Raw genomic sequence first — 18,451 nt, 5'->3', positions numbered from 1 at the left:
GCTCCTAATCTATCGTACATCCTATGTGACATTAACGCATAATCTATTGTCGTGTGTCGACCCTTTGCCTCCCATGTTATGATCCCGTCACACTTTTCACAAGAGTTACAGACAACTAAGTTAAGCCTCTCACACATATCCAGCAGCATGTTACCTGTGGAGTCTGTCTACCCATCCATATCTTCAACATGCGCATTCATGTCTCCTAATACAATTACTTCACATCCTTTTCTTAGCTCATTGATGTCCGCTGCTATACAGTCCAACATTTTTTTGTTTTCCTCTTTATCATTTGATCCTGTCCAAAGGTATAGAAAGCCTAGAAGTGTTTTCGCCCCTGCTACTTTTCCTTTTAGCCATAAATGCTCCTTGCATTCCTGCTTGACCCTTTGCCAATTTGTATTTTTATGAATGAGTGCTCCAATTCCCCCACCCTTTCTGCTACCCTGCTCTCTGTTGCAGTATTCCCATGAATAATCAGGGTTACAGGGCGGTTGTTCCATGTCCCTAAGATGTGTCTCTACAAACCCATAAACCATTTAGTTCTCCTGCCTTAGTTGTTCTTCGATTTCCTCCCATTTTAGCCTATTTCTGCCACCTTGCATGTTAATGAACCCTATGTCTGACTTAATTTGGCTCGTGCGCTTATTCCTGTCACCTCTCCTACAGTACCGATGTCTGCGTGTTTGTGGCTCCTGCGTCGAATCGTCCACGCCTACACTCCTTCTTTCAGGGCTCTGGGTCCCCCTAAAAAAGCTGTTGTCTGGCGACCCATCCTTCCGAACCATCCGAACAGGTTATAAAAGCGCCACCTACGGCCGTCGGTTGAACGAAAGTGGGCGCAAGCTGCTCCTATAGAGAGCACGTTGTTGGGCGAGTCGGTCGTACATACTTAAAGAAGGGAATTGCGCTAAAAAAGACACGGACGAGTAAGGACATGGACGGGCGCAAACTCGCGACTGATTTTATTCAGAAGGAACACAAATATATATACCTAGATTCTTATTGCCTAATCATTGCCTAAGCGCACATGCCAAGAACGTTTTTTCTTTCTTATACAAATTTATACTGGAATCACTTACACAATCATCACCTGACTTATCAATGTAAAAAGCATCTGCGAGTTCACGTGCGACCTGGTTACGACTGCGCCTTAAGATTTTGGTTCTAGCCAGCAAAGGCTGGCAAGCTTTATCAGGCGTAGCCAAAGGGCATGCGCCGCAATGTAAGGGCAAATTTGACCCTTTTTCGTTGACCATAGAGAGCTTGTGTTCCCTTAGTCGTTCATTTATACAACGGCCCGTCTGGCCAATGTAAACTTTTCCACATGTCAGGGGAATTTCATACACAACCCCGACCGAACACCTGACAAACTGGGTGGCGTGACGTTTGGTGCAGTCTCGCACGCATTCCTCGCCGGAGACGCCCGTCCATGTTTGCGCCCGTCCATGTCCTTACTCGTCCGTGTCTTTTTTAGCGCAATTCCCTTCTTTAAGTATGCTCCTATAGAAGCCGGATATCTGTGCAGGTCTGGAGTTCCAGAGATCGTGGTTCGAACGCCTAGGGCCCGTTGGCCAGTCGTTTCAGCGGGTGTGAGAGAGAAAATCTGGGGGCGTTTGCGCCTAAAATTTCTCTGCGTTAGGTTCACCCAAATAGACGCTAAATAATGGTTTGGCTTGGCTCCGTATATTATTTTTAAATCATCATCATCATCACCATCAGCCTCGTCACGCCCACTGCAGGGCAAAGGCCTCTCCCATACTTCTCCAACAACCCCGGTCATTTACTAATTGTGGCCATGCCGTCCCTGCAAACTTCTTAATCTCATCCGCCCACCTAACTTTCTGCCGCCCCCTGCTACGCTTCCCTTCCCTTGGAATCCAGTCCGTAACCCTTAATGACCATCGGTTATCTTCCCTCCTCATTACATGTCCTGCCCATCCCCATTTCTTTTTCTTGATTTCAACTGAGATGTCATTAGCTCGCGTTTGTTCCCTCACCCAATCTGCTCTTTCCTTATCCCTTAACGTTACACCTATCATTCTTCTTTCCCTAGCTCGTTGCGTCGTCCTCAATTTGAGTAGAACCCATTTCGTAAGCCTCCAGGTTTCTGCCCCGTAGGTGAGTACTGGTAAGACATAGCTATTATACACTTTTCTCTTGAGGGATAATGGCAACCTGCTGTTCATGATCTGAGAATGCCTGCCAAACACACCCAAGCCCACTCTTATCCTTCTGATTATTTCCGTCTCATGAACCGGATCCGCCGTCACTATAGCCTGCCCTAAATAGATGTATTCCCTTACCACTTCCAGTGCCTCGCTACCTATTGTAAATTGCTGTTCTCTTCCGAGACTGTTAAACATAACTTTAGTTTTCTGCAGATTAATTTTTAGACCCACTCTTCTGCTTTGCCTCTCCAGGTCAGTGAGCATGCATTGCAATTGCATGGTCTCCTGAGTTACTAAGCAAGGCAATATCATCAGCGAATCGCAAGTTACTAAGTTACTAAGTTACTCGCAAGTTACTCCACTAACTTTTATCCCCAATTCTTCCCAATCCTGGTCCTTTAGTTGACAGAAGTCTCAGGTGTTCCTAATTATATTTGCGATTACCTTAGTAAATAATTTGTAAACAACGGACAGTAAGCTGATCGGTCTATAATTTTTCAAGTCTTTGGCGTCCCCTTTCTTATGGATTAGGATTATGTTAGCGTTCTTCCAAGATTCCGGTACGCTCGAGGTCATGAGGCATTGCGTATACAAGGTGGCCAGTTTTTCTAGAACAATCTGCCCACCATCCTTCAACAAATCTGCTGTTATCTGATCCTCCCCAGCTGCTTACCACCTCTGCATATCTCCCAAGACCTTCTTTACTTCATTCGGCGTTAACTGTGGGATTTCGAATTCCTCTAGGCTATTTTCTGCTCCATTATCGTCGTGGGTGCCGCTGGTACTGTATAAATCTCTATAGAACTCCTCAGCCACTTGAACTATCTCATCCGTATTAGTAATGATATTGCCGGCTTTGTCTCTTAACGCATACATCTGATTCTTGCCAATTCCTAGTTTCTTCTTCACTCTTTTTAGGCTTCCTCCGTTCCTGAGAGCATGTTCAATTCTATTTATATTATACTTCCTTATGTCAGCTGCCTTACGCTTGTTGATTAACTTCGAAAGTTCTGCCAGTTCTATTCTAGCTGTAGGGTTAGAAGCTTTCATACATTGGCGTTTCCTGATCAGATCTTTCGTTTCCTGCGATAGTTTACTGGTATCCTACCTAACGGAGTTACCACCGACTTGCATTGCACACTCCTTAATGATGCCCACAAGATTGTCGTTCATTGCTTGAACACTAAAGTCCTCTTCCTGAGTTAAAGCGGAATACCTGTTCTGTAGCTTGATCTGGAATTCCTCTATTTTCCTTCTTACCGCTAACTCATTGATCGGCTTCTTATGTACCAGTTTCTTCCGTTCCCTCCTCAGGTCTAGGCTAATTCGAGTTCTCACCATCCTGTGGTCTTTGGAGCGCACCTTGCCGAGCACGTCCACATCTTGTATGATGCCAGGGTTAGAGCAGAGTATGAAGTCTATTTCATTTCTTGTCTCGCCGTTCGGGCTCCTCCACGTCCACTTTCGGCTGTCCCGCTTGCGGAAGTAGGTATTTATTATCCTCATATTATTCTGTTCCGCAAACTCTACTAATAACTCTCCCCTGCTATTCCTAGTGCCTATGCCATATTCCCCCGCTGCTTTGTCTCCAGCCTGCTTTTTGCCTACCTTGGCATTAAAGTCACCCATTAGTATAGTGTATTTAGTTTTCACTCTACCCATCGCCGATTCCACGTCTTCATAGAAGCTTTCGACTTCCTGGTCATCATGACTGGATGTAGGGGCATAGACCTGTACAATCTTCATTTTGTATCTCTTATTAAGTTTCACAACAAGACCTGCCACCCTCTCGTTAATGCTATAGAATTCCTGTATGTTACCAGCTATATTCTTATTAATCAGGAACCCGACGCCTAGTTCTCTTCTCTCCGCTAAGCCCCGGTAGCACAAGACGTGCCCGCTTTTTAGCACTGTATACGCTTCTTTTGGCCTCCTAACTTCGCTGAGCCCTATTATATCCCATTTACTGCCCTCTAATTCCTCCAATAGCACTGCTAGGCTCGCCTCACTAGATAACGTTCTAGCGTTAAACGTTGCCAGGTTCAAATTCGAATGGCGGCCTGTCCGGACCCATTGATTCTTAGCACCCTCTGCTGCATCGCAGGTCTGACCGCCGCCGTGGTCAGTTGCTTCGCAGCTGCTGGGGACTGAGGGTCGGGGTTTGATTGTTGTGTTCATATAGGAGGTTGTGGCCAAGTACGGCACCAGGGTGGCCAATCCTGCTCTGGTGAGGGAGTGCGTTACCGGTTCTGGTCACCTGGATCAGGCCACACTCCAGGCCTCTTTATGCAATTTTATCAACACGCGGATTTCTTTTTTTTATCCGGTGGATAATATCCGGTACCGGGATTCAAACCACGGACCCCTTGCATGCGAGGCGGGTGTCCTACGTCTACGCCACCGCTGCAAATTTTTAAATAGGTGGCGCTAAAGCGATGAACGTGACGACAGCCCTGAATCGGTGCTTCCGTTCTGCCCGTGCGGTCTTCGCCTGTGCCCGTGACTGTGGAGGAGTGATTGTGGCTTTTTGATGTCGTCAAATGTGAGAGCTTGTGGCGAAGTGATTGAGTATGGCTGTAGTATTTCTGCCCATGTAGTGTTTTGCGGACTTCACCTGTGCCTGTGACTGATCGTGTTGCCCAATAGCTTTGTGCAAAGCGACGTGGTTTGTGTGGATGTCATCGCAGCGTTTGCCAGCTCCTGGGTGGCCCCTGTGCCAGTTATTGATGGCGTTGCCCAGTAGCCTTGTGGAAGTTGATGTACCTTGTGTAGATTTCGTTGCCGCTTATGACTGCCTTAATTATAGGTGGTCACGCTGCGTTTTGAAGCGCGTACGAGCGCGACAAACTTCACTGATTTTTGTGTAAACAACGTGAATGTCTCGAAATGTTAGCTAGAAAATCAACCAGCAGCAAGCCAAGTCTGTATTTTGTGGTTTTGCGACCTTACGCTCATGCGAGGAGCAGAAGGACAAAACGTCCGTTACATAAGCCATGTAAGCCATGTATAATTAGTTGCAAAACTAGAGGCTACAATCGGGACGGTCAGATTACTGCATGGATAAAGAACTTCTTATCGCATGGAACACAGCACGTTATTGTAGATAGCACCCCTTCCAGGTCTGTAGCTGTCACCTCCGGTGTTTTTCAAGGGTCAGTACTGGGCCAATTGCTATTTTTAATCTTAATCAACGACATTGCTGCTAGCATTGAATGTGACATTAAGCTGTTCGCGGATGATTGTATTATTTGTAAAGTAATTTTCAGTTACGCCGACCACTTATTATTAAACAGAGCACTCGATTTGGTGTCCAGTTGATGTAAAGAATGGCCAATGTCAACACCAGTAAATCTGTATGCATGTCCTTTACGACAAAAAAGAAGCCTTCGGAATTTACTTACGCCCTCGGTGGCACTTGCGTGAATAAAGTAAATAACCACAAATACCTAGGTTTGACATTCTCTTCTGACCTTTCATGGAACTTACATATTGATAATATTACCTCAGTCGCATTACGCAAGCTTTTTTAGAAGATGTTTGCGCCTTGCGCCGAAGCACACCACACTACTAGCCTACACAACTTTTATTTGCCCTATCTTAGAATACGCTAACATCGTCTGGTTCCCGTACACATCAACAAACATATCAAAGCTAGAAAAGGTGCAAAGAAGAAAAGCTGTGAGGTTCATTTTTAACAAATACAGGCCCTATGATTCCCCAACAAACCTCTTAGCTAACGCTGGTCTTAATACACTATCTGTTAGGGCCAGAGAATCCCGCTTAAAATTCATCTACCAACTAATGCATGACACTTATAAGATAGACCGGGCTAAGTACATTGCTTTGTCTGCATCACGTCTATCGCGAAAAAAATCATCCATTTACACTAAACCAGTACAGTGTTCGCAATGACACGTTCAAGTTTTCACATTTCCCACGTGCGATCAAGGAATGGAATCTTCTCCACTCAGACATAGTTTCTTCTCCGTCACTTCCATAATTTATCAACCTAGACACATTCAACAGAGATGACGCCACTTAACGCATCCACATATACTAAACTGTAATACTTACTTCTCTACGTGAAACGTCTGCATTTCAACCCCCAAACTGACCGCTTCTGCGCGGTTATGTTAGCTTTATAGCTTCTGCAATCTTACATGGGTCATTTATCGCTAATTTTTATATAAATTCTAGTAATACTACATTGTTATACCAACTATATTGTTATATTCTTATGGCCATATTGTTGTACCAACCAAAAGTATTGTACTTCACATCGTCATTGGTGATTTCTACAGTAGTAAATGAACTTTTTCTCTTTCCTTTCTTTCTTTTGCTGTACCATGTATAATAACCTGCATGTTTTTTTTTGTAAAACTGTGCCCTCCTGCTTTGGTCTCACTGAAACTAGCAGTATTGCAAATAAATAAATAAATAAATAAATAAATAAATAAATAAATAAATAAATAATGTCAATTCCATAAAATAAGCTTTGCCGCAATACAGTCATGTTATACGGTGAAGCATACGTAATATATTGCGGTAAAGTTATGAAAAAGTCGGAAGGGGACCACTGCGTTACTGGGGCGATTTTCTTGTATTATGGTCATGACCGTGCGCGAACAAGGAAAAATCACGGTAGAAGCGCATGGCACAAACCTTGCCAATGCTTCAATTGGAAAAACAAAACGAATCGGAGTGGGTGATGCCGAAAAGAAAGCCTTTTGTATTATATCAAAGCAGTTCCGAGAATATTCAATCATATTCCAAGCTCCTGCCTGCCTTATTTATGATTGTTTAAAGTATATGCATATATTGTGCACCAGCCTTAGCCCCAATTCTAATGTACTTTAATGATGTAAGTTTATAACACGTGGGAAATATATAATTTGTGCTGTATGGTGCTGTGCTGTTTATAAGCTGCTGCTTTCATGTGGTAATGTAAACACTTGCTGGAACAGTTGATGCATCCTCCTTATAGAACTCATTGAAAGGTGAACCACCTGTCAAGCCATCATTGTTCTTGCTGTTGTACACCATATTTCACAAACATGGGGATAGTTATGATACAGAAAGAGTAGCTGAGGCTTAACATATCCAGATGCATGCACAGGAGTGTGGGAGTCGACCATCTATCTCTCTAACTCAGGTTGAATGTGCATACATGAGTAACATGTAACACTTGTTGGGTGTCTAGTTTCTTTTATTGTTAGCTTACTTTGTGTTTTTTCTCGCATTTGTAGGTTTTAGTGTGTGTTGCTGTGTATGTATATAATTGCTTCCAGAGTGGCTTTCTTGTTGCTAATAAATTTAGATAAGGCAGCGTTCTTCATTTTGTGCATCAGACAGCAAGTGATCATGTTTCAAAGGATGTTGGATTTTGTTGCCATAAGCAACAAAAAGGCGTAAGCATATAGACTGCCTGCTGGAGGTACTCTTTGGAGCATTAAGGATATTATCATGCTGATAACTCTGTGCACAATAATTAGAAAGATCACATCATGTCTGACATGTCTTCTTGCCACCATGAAATCTTGTCAGATTCATAAAACGGGACTTAAACCACAGATCTTGGCCAGCCATTCCCATTTGCGGTCTCGACCTCCTACCACTGAGCAGACTGGTCCAAGAGACCAAACATGCAACTTTTATCCGATTAAATGTAGTGTATGTTGCACAAAATTAGATGTCAGGTGTTATTGTTGACACAGATACATATCTGTTGTGTCGGCTGGCGCTCGTCTTGATAAGAGCACTCTGCGAAGTGCGCATGCGCCACTAAGTGTTAAAAGCAGAGTGCCCCTTGCTAGCGGCCTTCTCTTTCTTGCCGAGCCTCAACCCACAAGCATGGGTTAATAAACGTCGTTCACCCGGAACTTGTCTGATCCTTTTCGACACGCCTGGCGCAAAACGTAACACGTGGCGACGAAGATGGGATTTTGAAGAGCTGCGCAGCGTCAAGGAAGGCAAGTGTTCTCGGCATTCAGCCTCTGTTCAGTATCGACGATTGAAGAGTACTGCTTTTTCTTTTCTTCGCTGACTGATACCATGAACGAAAAAGCCAGTGCAGGTTCGACGCAGTTTGCTGCTCAACTGGGCCACATGGAACCATTCGACGTTTCCACGAATGACTGGGCGTCGTACGAAGAACGGCTGACGTCGTTTCTTATCGTCAACCGCATTCCCGAAGGTGACAGAGTACATGCATTCCTGAGCATCATAGGCCCCAGTACCTACAGTCTTCTGAAATCGCTGGTTGCCCCGGAGCTGCCTTCAGCCAAGAGCTTCGAGGTACTAAAGAAGACGCTGGGGGACCATCTGTCACCGAAACCGTCGGTCATTGGCGAGCGAGCAAAGTTCCACAGGAGGCCGCAAGTCGAAGGCGAGTCCATTTCTGATTACATTGCCGAGCTACGGAAGCTAGCACGCACCTGTGATTTTGGAAGCGCGTTAGATGAATCCCTCCGGGATCGCTTCGTCTGCGGCTTGTTAAGAGAGGATATACAGCGAGTGCTGTTCACGGAGGATAGCAAGCTTACGTTTCAGAGAGCGGTAGAGCGCGCTGTGGCTATGGAGGCGGCAACGAAAAGCACTGCGGAAGCCCGTGCAGGGGTGTCTACAGCCAACCTCATGCATAAGGTACAGGCGACTTCGAGTGTCCAGTCGCAGGCATGTTTTCGCTGCGGGTCGCCGAAACATTCCGGCAAAGCGTGTCCCCACGTAAATGACAAATGCTATAAGTGCAACAAAAAGGGACACCTACAACGAGTTTGCCGTAGCACCTCCAGCACGTCGCGAGGGAAACGCCCCTTCAAAGACACTGTAAAAACGTTATCGGTAGTATCCCGCTCGGAAGTGGTATCCGTAAAGGGCGTATCTGCTCCCAGTATTGAGCCCATCATGGTACCGATGAAAGTAAATGATGTGACAGTCCATATGGAGCTAGATACAGGTGCCGCCGTCACAGTCATGCCTTTCAAACAATACCGCCAATTTCTTTCATCAGCCAGGCTCAACCCGACAGAAGTGAAGCTCCGCACCTATACAGGAGCCCTGGTGATCCCAAAAGGCGTCCTGCAAGTCAAGGTGCAGCACGGTGGCAACACGGCGAGCCTTCCTTTATACGGCGTCGACCAGGAGGGGCCGCCGTTGCTGGGTCGGGAATGGCTTCAGGCAATTAGGCTGGAGTGGAGCAAAATCTGGAACGTCCACCAGCTGCCAAGGTCAGAGCTGCCTTTTTCTTGTCGTTTAGAGGAAAGGCTACACGCCTTGATCGCAAAGTACGACTCTCTATTTAAAGATGAGTTAGGCATGATTACAGAAGAAAGGGCCGAGCTGTATTTCAAGCCTAATCAGGCACCGAAGTTTCTCAAAGCAAGAAACGTGCCGTTCGCACTGCAAAAGGCGGTTGAGCTTGAACTTTCGAAGATGGAAAAAATGGGCATCATAACGGCCGTTGCCACGTCAGATTACGCAACGCCAGTGGTACCCGTTATCAAGAAAGACGGTGGCATACGTCTCTGTGGCGATTATAAGGTGACAGTGAATCCGTGCCTTGACGTCACACGTTACCCGTTGCCGAAGGTCGATGACTTATTCGCGGCTCTGTCTGGTGGCACTCATTTTTCAAAGATCGACCTAAACCGCGCTTATCAGCAAGTGGTCATGTCTGATGCCTCAAAGCAATACCTAACCTTGAACACGCACAAAGGATTGTTTGTCGTCAACCGATTACCTTTTGGAATCGCTTCCGCGCCGGGGATTTTCCAAAAGATAATGGACACGATGTTGAAGGACCTCAAGGGTGTTTGCTGCTACCTAGATGATATTTTGGTAACTGGGAAAACCCTAGAAGACCACTTAGCTAATCTCGAAGCGCTGCTGGGGCGTCTTCAAAGCCGAGGTGTCAGGGTAAAGAAAGAGAAGTGCTCGTTTTTCCAAAGCGAACTTCACTACCTTGGGCACAAAATCAGCGCTGAAGGCATTTCCCCATTGTCAGATAAAGTTGACGCACTTCTCCAGGCTCCAGAACCGAAATCAAAGAAGCAGCTTCAGTCTTTGTTGGGCGTTGTGAACTATTACAGTAAGTTCGTGCCCCAGTTAGCAACGATAGCTCAACCATTTTTCAGACTTCTGCAAAAAAAGGTAGCGTGGCACTGGGACGAGCATGCTAGAAAAGCGTTCAACCAAGTGAAAGCGCTATTGGCACAACCACCTACGCTCGCACACTATGACCCTGAAAGACAACTTAGGCTGTCATGCGACGCTTCTCAGTATGGTGTAGGAGCGGTCCTATTTCATGTCTACGATGACGGAAGGGCGCGGCCCATTGCTTACGCTTCACGCACGCTATCTGAAGCGGAAAAGAAATACAGTCAACTGGAGAAAGAAGCGTTAGCCATCATTTTCGGTGTAAAGAAGTTCCACTTCTATCTTTATGGGCGCTCATTCACATTGGTCACAGACCATAAGCCACTTCAAACAATATTGGGCCCGACAACCGGTATTCCCACCATCGCGGCTGCTCGTTTGCAACGCTGGGCCGTTACGTTGGCAGCCTATTCCTACAATCTTATCTTCAAAAAATCGAGCGAGAACGCTGAAGCCGATTTCTGCTCGCGTCTGCCGCTGCCAGTTCTTGAAGCGGAAACCACAGAAACAGAGGAAACATTTTATTCGTTGCGCTTGGACTCGTTGCCTGTTTCTAGTCGAGATATCGCGGCTGCCACATGTAAAGACCGAATTCTTTGTCAAGTGAAGGAATTCACAAATGTAGGATGGCCCGCGTCGATCAAGGATGAACAGTTGAAGCCTTTTTTTCGCAGATGCAACGAACTGACGGTGCATCAGGGATGCGTCATGCTGGGCGCAAGAGTAGTCGTGCCTGCAAAGCTACAAGGGTTCGTTCTGGACGAACTCCATGACGGCCATCCAGGCATCGTACGCAGCAAAGAACTAGCACGCAGCTACGTGTGGTGGCCAACTCTTGAGGCGGACCTGGAACTTCGCATCAGAAGCTGCGCTAGTTGTCAAGAGCAACGTAACGCTCCAATCAACGCACCTCTTCACCCGTGGTCATGGCCGACTTCACCGTGGCAGCGTGTTCACGTAGACTTTGCGGGACCTTTTCAGAATACCATGCTTTTAGTGGTGGTCGACGCACATTCTAAATGGCCAGAGGTTTTCGAAATGAGATCGACAACTACAGAAAGCACGATTCGTTGTTTGACTGAGCTCTTCGCACGTTTTGGTTACCCTGAAACAATTGTTTCCGATAATGGACCTCAGTTTGTTTCGCAGGAGTTCAAGCACTTCGTGCAGGCAATGGGAGCGCGCCACGTCCTCACGGCTCCCTACCACCCCAGCTCCAATGGGTTGGCAGAGCGTTTCATCCAGACCTTAAAGAATGCGCTGCGCAAAGACGGCACAGGAGGAACATTGCAGGTAAAGCTGCATAAATTTTTGCTGTCGTATCGCAACACGCCACATGCGACGACTCGTGAATCACCGGCGGCATTGCTCCTAGGACGACGCTTACGCAGTCGGCTAGATGCCGTAAAGCCTTCCGTGGGGGAAAGAGTAGCACACAGACAGTGCACTCAGGCATTAAGTCGTCCGTGTCGCGAACGTCACTTCTTGGTAGGCGACAGCGTGTTAGCACGTAATTATTCTGGAAAACCACAGTGGACTCCCGCTGTGATTGTTGCTCAAACAGGACCTGTCTCTTTCCAAGTACGTGCAACCACCCCGAGGGGAACATTCACCTGGCGTCGGCACCAGGATCAGCTGTTACAGAGGCCTGCAGAGGACGTTACCCCTAGGCATGGAACAGCTGGCGAAGTTACGACCAGCGAGTTCCTGTTTTATCCTGAGACTGCAGGCGCACCAGTTCCTTCCAGTCCTCAACCGCCCATGGTAACTCCGGTTGCGCAACAGGCAACACCAGCACCCGCCGAGGCAAGACGCTACCCCATGCGAGATCGTCGCCCACCGGATAGATTCCAAGCTGGACTCTGAGTGACTGTGTGCTCCATTAAAAGAGGAGGTGGTGTTGTGTCGGCTGGCGCTCGTCTTGATAAGAGCACTCTGCGAAGTGCGCATGCGCCACTAAGTGTTAAAAGCAGAGTGCCCCTTGCTAGCGGCCTTCTCTTTCTTGCCGAGCCTCAACTCACAAGCATGGGTTAATAAACGTCGTTCACCCGGAACTTGTCTGATCCTTTTCGACACGCCTTGCGCAAAACGTAACATCTGTGAGCCTCATAAACTAATGTCAAAAGAAAGAGAATAATACCCATGAAATGCACTCTTGGTAGGATGGCAGGATCAGTCTCTTTCAGAGTTAAATAACAACCATGCAGCAGTATCATGATATCAAGCTGAACAATAATGTACTCCAACAATAGTTTCCTTCGTGCAACATTGCACTGATAGTCTTGAAATACAATACCCATTGCTAACTGAAGGCCTTCCAAATTAGCATGACATGGCGGCATATTTTAGGAAGCAAGAATGAAAAGGGAGCCGGTTAACTATGAAAGTTGTAAATGCAACTCTGCAGAAGTTATAAAAATGAACCAAACGGAATAGTTTAAAAGTAAGTGGTTTAGAGACAAAAGGCCGTTTTATTCCATGCCAGAAAAGCAAGCGGAGGTTAAAATGCTTTCCACATACATACCTTCAAGGTGCATGTACAGGGTTTATCCTGAATGTAATGTCAGTAAGGCGATTAAAAATCATTTATTGAATTTGTTGTTACAAAAAGTTTAAAATTTTCAAAATACTCTCTTTTTGCGTAAATACATCAGTTCCAGCGATACTTCCAGCTTTTGAATGCGTTGCAGTAGTCCTCCTCTGGAATGACCTTTAATGCTGTGGTGCTAGCTGCTTTGATCACGTCCACTGTCCCAAAATGATTGCCTTTCAGAGGTGTTTTGAGGCTTGGAAACAGAAAAAAGTCGGGGGGAGCCACGCCCGGGCTGTACGGGGGCTGGGGGATCGTTGGCACCCCTGCTTTAACTAGTTATTCGGTGACGAAGGCATTGTGGGCCAGCACGTTATCGTGGTGCAACTTCCAGTTGTGTGCAATGTCCGGCCGGATATGTTGAACCCTGCGTTTCAGTCTTTCGAGGACATCCACATAAAATTTGGAGTTCACAGTGGTTCCAGGTTCTTCAAACTCATGATGAACCAGTCTGCGGATGTAAAAAAAAACGATGAGCATGATCTTGATCTTTGATTTGCTCATCCTGGCTTTCTTCTGTGGAGGGGACGAGTGCGTGTGTCACTCAGATGATTGCGTTTTGGTCTCCGGGTCATATTCAAATACCCAAGTCTCATCTTATGTAATGACGTTGTCCAAAAATTTTCGCTCACGTTTGCACATGTTGAGATTTTCCTGGCACGTTTCAACGCGGCGTGACGTTTCGTTGTTAGTGAGCACTTTTGGAACCATTTTTGTGCACGCCTTCCGCAGGCCGATATCGTTTGTACCGATTTCATTAACTTGAGTTTTCGGAATGTTTAACATGTCGGCTATTAAACGAACACTTGATCGTCTGTCTGAGTTCAGCATTTGCTTCATTCGTGCCACATTGTCAGTCGTAGTGGTCGTGGATGGCCATTCAGCGCAGTCCTTGTCGCTGCCGTCTTCCCGGCCTTCCAAAAGGCCTTGTGCCACCGAAACACTTGCCGATCTGACAGGGCATGTTCTTTATAAGCAGTCTTGAGCATAGTAACAGCTTCCGCAGCGGTATTGCCAAGGTTCACACAAAACCTAATTGCAAATCTTTGTTCTTATGAGCGCTTCATTTTCATTTGCACAAGAATAAAAAACAGCTCTCACGGGCAGGCCCGTCCAACACTCTCCGATGTGCGGAGCACACTGAGTGACTGAGCGCTGCTTAGCTGGATTCCGTCACTACCAGTTTCAACCAGTTAGACCGCTCTGACTTACAGTCATATCACAATAAATTTACTGACATTACTTTCAGGACGGACTTTGTATGTTGTGATAGACAAGCTTTTTAGACATAGATGCTGGGAACCTGGATGAAGGTGAGGGACATGTACAGTAATGTATAAGGTCAAAGACTAATTATTTTGGTCAGAAATTCGTCAGTGGTGTCTGGCTTCTCTTGTTCCCTGGCCCTGGAGGGAGCATACAAAGTATATATATATATATATATATATATATATATATATATATATATATATATATATATATATATATACATATATATATATATATATAATTGTGTACAACCAAGCATAGAATCATTGCATTCTATCTGTGCTAACATATGGGGCAGAAACTTGGAGGTTTCTTAGAGACAAGAAAGGGCATTGTTGTCATGTTGAAAAGAATTTCCTTGGAGGAGGGTGTGCCAGCCACTGACATAAATTTTAATGAAATTTATACCAATATAGCTGACACAAAATGTTGAGCTGTCACGAAGTTGAATCAGTTTGGTTTGACAACAGTCTCAAATGACGTTAAAGTGGAAAAAGGTCTTCTTTTATGCGCCTTCTTCAGTGCAAAACACACAAGGTTAGGGAATCCATTTCAGAACCACTGTGTCGGAATATAAATATTTAAAAAATAGAATTTCTGCAGACACACCTTGACAGGCTGAGAATCAACGACCAATTCCTTGCTCCCATTCCTCGGGGTGTTGTACACTTCCTGCAGGAGCATAATCTGGGAAAATGGACAGGCTTTAGTATAGATGCAGAAGATCTATACAATTCTGTGCCGCAGGTGCATCTCCTGCAGTTTGTTAAGGACTGCATACACAATCAAACAGGTTAGCTGGAGTTTGCTGAAAGGTGTGAAATTCTGGTTGCAAACTTTCTGAAGCTTCTTGATTTCTATTTAAGGTCAATTTTGGTCTGGTGCGAAGGCAAAATAGGTGTCCAGAATGCTGGCATCTGCATAGGTTCTGGTGTTGCACCAGTGCTCAGTAATATTTTAAGTTATGTTGTTCAGAAAATAATCAAAACCTGAGTGGGCTTGCTCGTAAAATTGTCAGATACGTGGATGATTATTTGTTTTTCATGAGCATATGATAACTTTCATAGAGCTGTCATCGAAGTACTAAAGCTATTTAGAGAACAAGAGCAACATTTCAACTTCACATTAGAAATTCCAGAAAAAAAATGTGCTGCAACTTCTTATATCAGGCTTACTTTTATGAGGGATGACGTATGCTGGGGATATCAGTCGAGAACTTCTAAGCCCCTTCTTGATTATAGGTCTAGCCATTCAAAACTTATTAAGTATAGTATTACCACTCACGCAATTAGAGATTCCCCGACCAAGAGCTATCCTCACCTTCTCCTTGAAAGTGTAAGGAATCTGGTGGCAAGGCTAAATGAGGCAGGTTATTCAATTTCAGTGGTTTCTTTATCTTGAAACACATTAATTAGGGACTTAAAGTGCAACCAGGGTGGAAGAAACTTAAGGAGCAAGAGCGGAACAAAGCTGCCATTATCCCCTCTATTAATTGTGGCACAGGCGGAAAAAGGAGGCTTCTAAGTTTCAGGTCAGGATTGGGTTTTCATTTAAAAATAAGCTGAAGGGAATATGTGAAGCAATAAACAACCACATTCTTAACACGGGGTGTCTGAACAGGGAGGACTACAAAGTGAAATGTAGCATACAGTTTGTCTCTTGCACACGAAATGTTGTTTATTCGATTCCTTTTTCTTGCAGCCTACAAAATATATATCAGTCAGACTGGAAGGTGCTTAAACATTTGACTAAGGAAGTACTGTAGTTCTTTTAAGGGTGTTTGCGCATTCACGCCTTTATGTGCATTGTTGCAGCAGCGGGCGTCATCCAGTTTTTGAAAATACTACTCTGCTGTTCACACACTGTGAAAAGCTCTCGCATGAATTATTGGAGGCTTATCACATTAGAAAGAAAGGCTCACTATGTGTTAGCCAGCCATCCATCTCGCTGCAAGATAGCTGGTTGCCATGTTAGATCTTAAGTAAAGCCACTGAGTTGCATTGTGCCCTAGTAATTGTTTTTTACGTTGATTAATCAGCCGTGACATGTGTGTTGCCATCAAAACAGATGGGAACCGAACCCACAACCTTCGCATTGGGTTGGGTTCGGTTCCCAACTGCGGCAAGTTGTTTTTTCATCCACTTTAATTTCCATTAATTTATCGTTTCTTTATTTCATTTATTAGGCACAAGTAATTTCCCCTATGTTGTTCTTGGTGTCAGTGTTTGTTGGCTTCTTATGATATGACTATATATGTGTGTGTGTGTGTGTGTAAAGGTAAAATGGTGATAAGGTGGGGTGGTAAAAGTAAAATGAAGAAATTTTCACATCATAACTAGTCATTTTGACACATTTAGTTACAAAATTAAACACTCTGTTCCTGTTAAGCACCTTGTACATAGGTATTCATATTACTAATAATCTTTCAATGCAAATGCATATCAACTTTTTGAGTAATGCTAATAACTGAACACATGGCTTTTTGTGCTGCAAGTTTTCTTGGATTCCTGCTTCCCTTAAACTTATACTGTATAATATGCTTGTAAGATCAAAACTGCAGTATGCTTCATCAATCCGGGATATACCTACAAAAAACACAACTCCCATATTTAGTTGTAGCGATACAAAACCAGCCTGTAAATTTTATTGTAGCTGCTTATTCCCATACCACAAGCATATCAACAATTAAAGCTTGCCTTGATTGGCCAGGCTTGTCAACAAAAGAACTTACCCATTTATTTCACAAATTCTCAATTGAAACATATGTTATTACCTCCTTGTATCTCATTGAGAATGAACCACAACCTCAAGGTACAGGTGTCAACTTGACAAACCAATCTTTACTATTCCTGTCAAAGGCAGCCTCAGATCACATACACACATGCACGCACACACATATATATCAATGAGCTATAAGGAGGTAATAAAAATATATTTCAATCGAGAATTTGTGAAATAAATGGGTAAGTTTTTTTATTGACAAGCCTGGCCAATCAAGGCAAGTCTTAATTTTTGATGTGCGTGCGGTATGGGAATAAGCAGCTACAATAAAATTTACAGGTTGGTTTTGGGTGGCTTCAACTAAATATGAGAGCTGTGTTTTTGTGGGTATATCCTGGATTGATGAAGCACACTCCAGTTTTGATCTTGCAAGCATATTATACAGTATAAGTTTAAGGGAAGCAGGAGTCCAAGAAAACTTGCAGCACAAAAAGCCATGTATTCAGTTATTAGCATTAGTAAAAAAAGGTTGATATGCATTTGCACTGAAAGATCCCTAGCAAAAACCCTGATAGGACAACCTAAGAAACATTCTATCAGTTTTTTTCTATTGCATTATGAAACGATACAACTGATACACTGATAAAATTCATTTTAGTTCTATTCTGGACGTATCTGTGCTATTCTGCTTGTACTAGTCTACTAGTGTATTCTTTTTATTAGTGCTATAGTGTATTCGTATTAGTTCGCCGGATCTACAGTCTATCAGTGTCTATGTGTGTTTTATAGGTGTAATGTGCTTCAAGGAGAAACAAGCTTCCTCATTTGCCCAAAAAATGAATGACCATAATGAGATGACCATAATGAGATCATCCGATCTTCTCTCGGAGTTTGTTGGGAGAACACAGTCTTCACGCCTTTATGTGCAGTCTTCACGCCTTTATACATCTACTGGACACCGTCACTTCAGATGACCATAATGAGATCATCCGATCTTCTCTCGGAGTTTGTTGTGAGAACACAGTCTTTGTACGGATTGGGTGCAATGACATACAATGTACACCAAATTATGTGTCTTCCTAAAAGTGCGGCTAAACTAGGACCTCATTGGTCGCATTCCTCATTTGTATTTGAAGGCGGAAATGGACTTCTTGTGAAATTGGTCAGCGGAGCTAATGAAGTTCTTTTACAGATATTGGAATGTTATGCAGTTGCTCGAAAGTTACAGGCCGCTAAAGCTAGCTTAAATCTTTCACCAGATGCAGTGAGTTTTCTTGGTGTACAGGAGAGGAGAGCTGGTCAGCAGACAGTTTTGTTAGGCACTGGAAAGCTGTGCCTGAACTTGGATGAAAGTGAAAAACTGGCTGTAGTCCACAACCGTGGCTGTGACTCAACAAGTGTCACTGAATATTACCAAATTATCATCAACCAACGAACATTCCACTCTCTCCAGTACACTTGAACAATAAAGACTAAAAACAGTGCATTTGTCGCCTACTCAGGTGCATTTTTTCTCATTTGTAGAATTCTTACTCGAGCGAATTCT

At 44.4% G+C, this 18,451-nt stretch overlaps 1 protein-coding gene across 1 annotated transcript; it reads left to right on the top strand.

Moving 5' to 3' along the window:
- The first annotated feature begins 7,898 nt into the window (after positions 1 to 7,898).
- On the top strand, positions 7,899 to 12,373 carry LOC139047301 (uncharacterized). Its single transcript, XM_070521115.1, has 2 exons — positions 7,899 to 9,397; positions 11,000 to 12,373. Exons 1-2 carry the CDS (start codon positions 8,223 to 8,225, stop codon positions 12,189 to 12,191), a joined length of 2,367 nt encoding a protein of 788 aa, XP_070377216.1. The 5' UTR covers positions 7,899 to 8,222; the 3' UTR covers positions 12,192 to 12,373.
- Positions 12,374 to 18,451: the final 6,078 nt, after the last annotated feature.

Source organism: Dermacentor albipictus, chromosome 7 (assembly GCF_038994185.2).
Source record: "Dermacentor albipictus isolate Rhodes 1998 colony chromosome 7, USDA_Dalb.pri_finalv2, whole genome shotgun sequence".
NCBI lineage: Eukaryota > Metazoa > Arthropoda > Arachnida > Ixodida > Ixodidae > Dermacentor > Dermacentor albipictus.
This window is presented reverse-complemented; position numbering and strand designations above follow the sequence as displayed.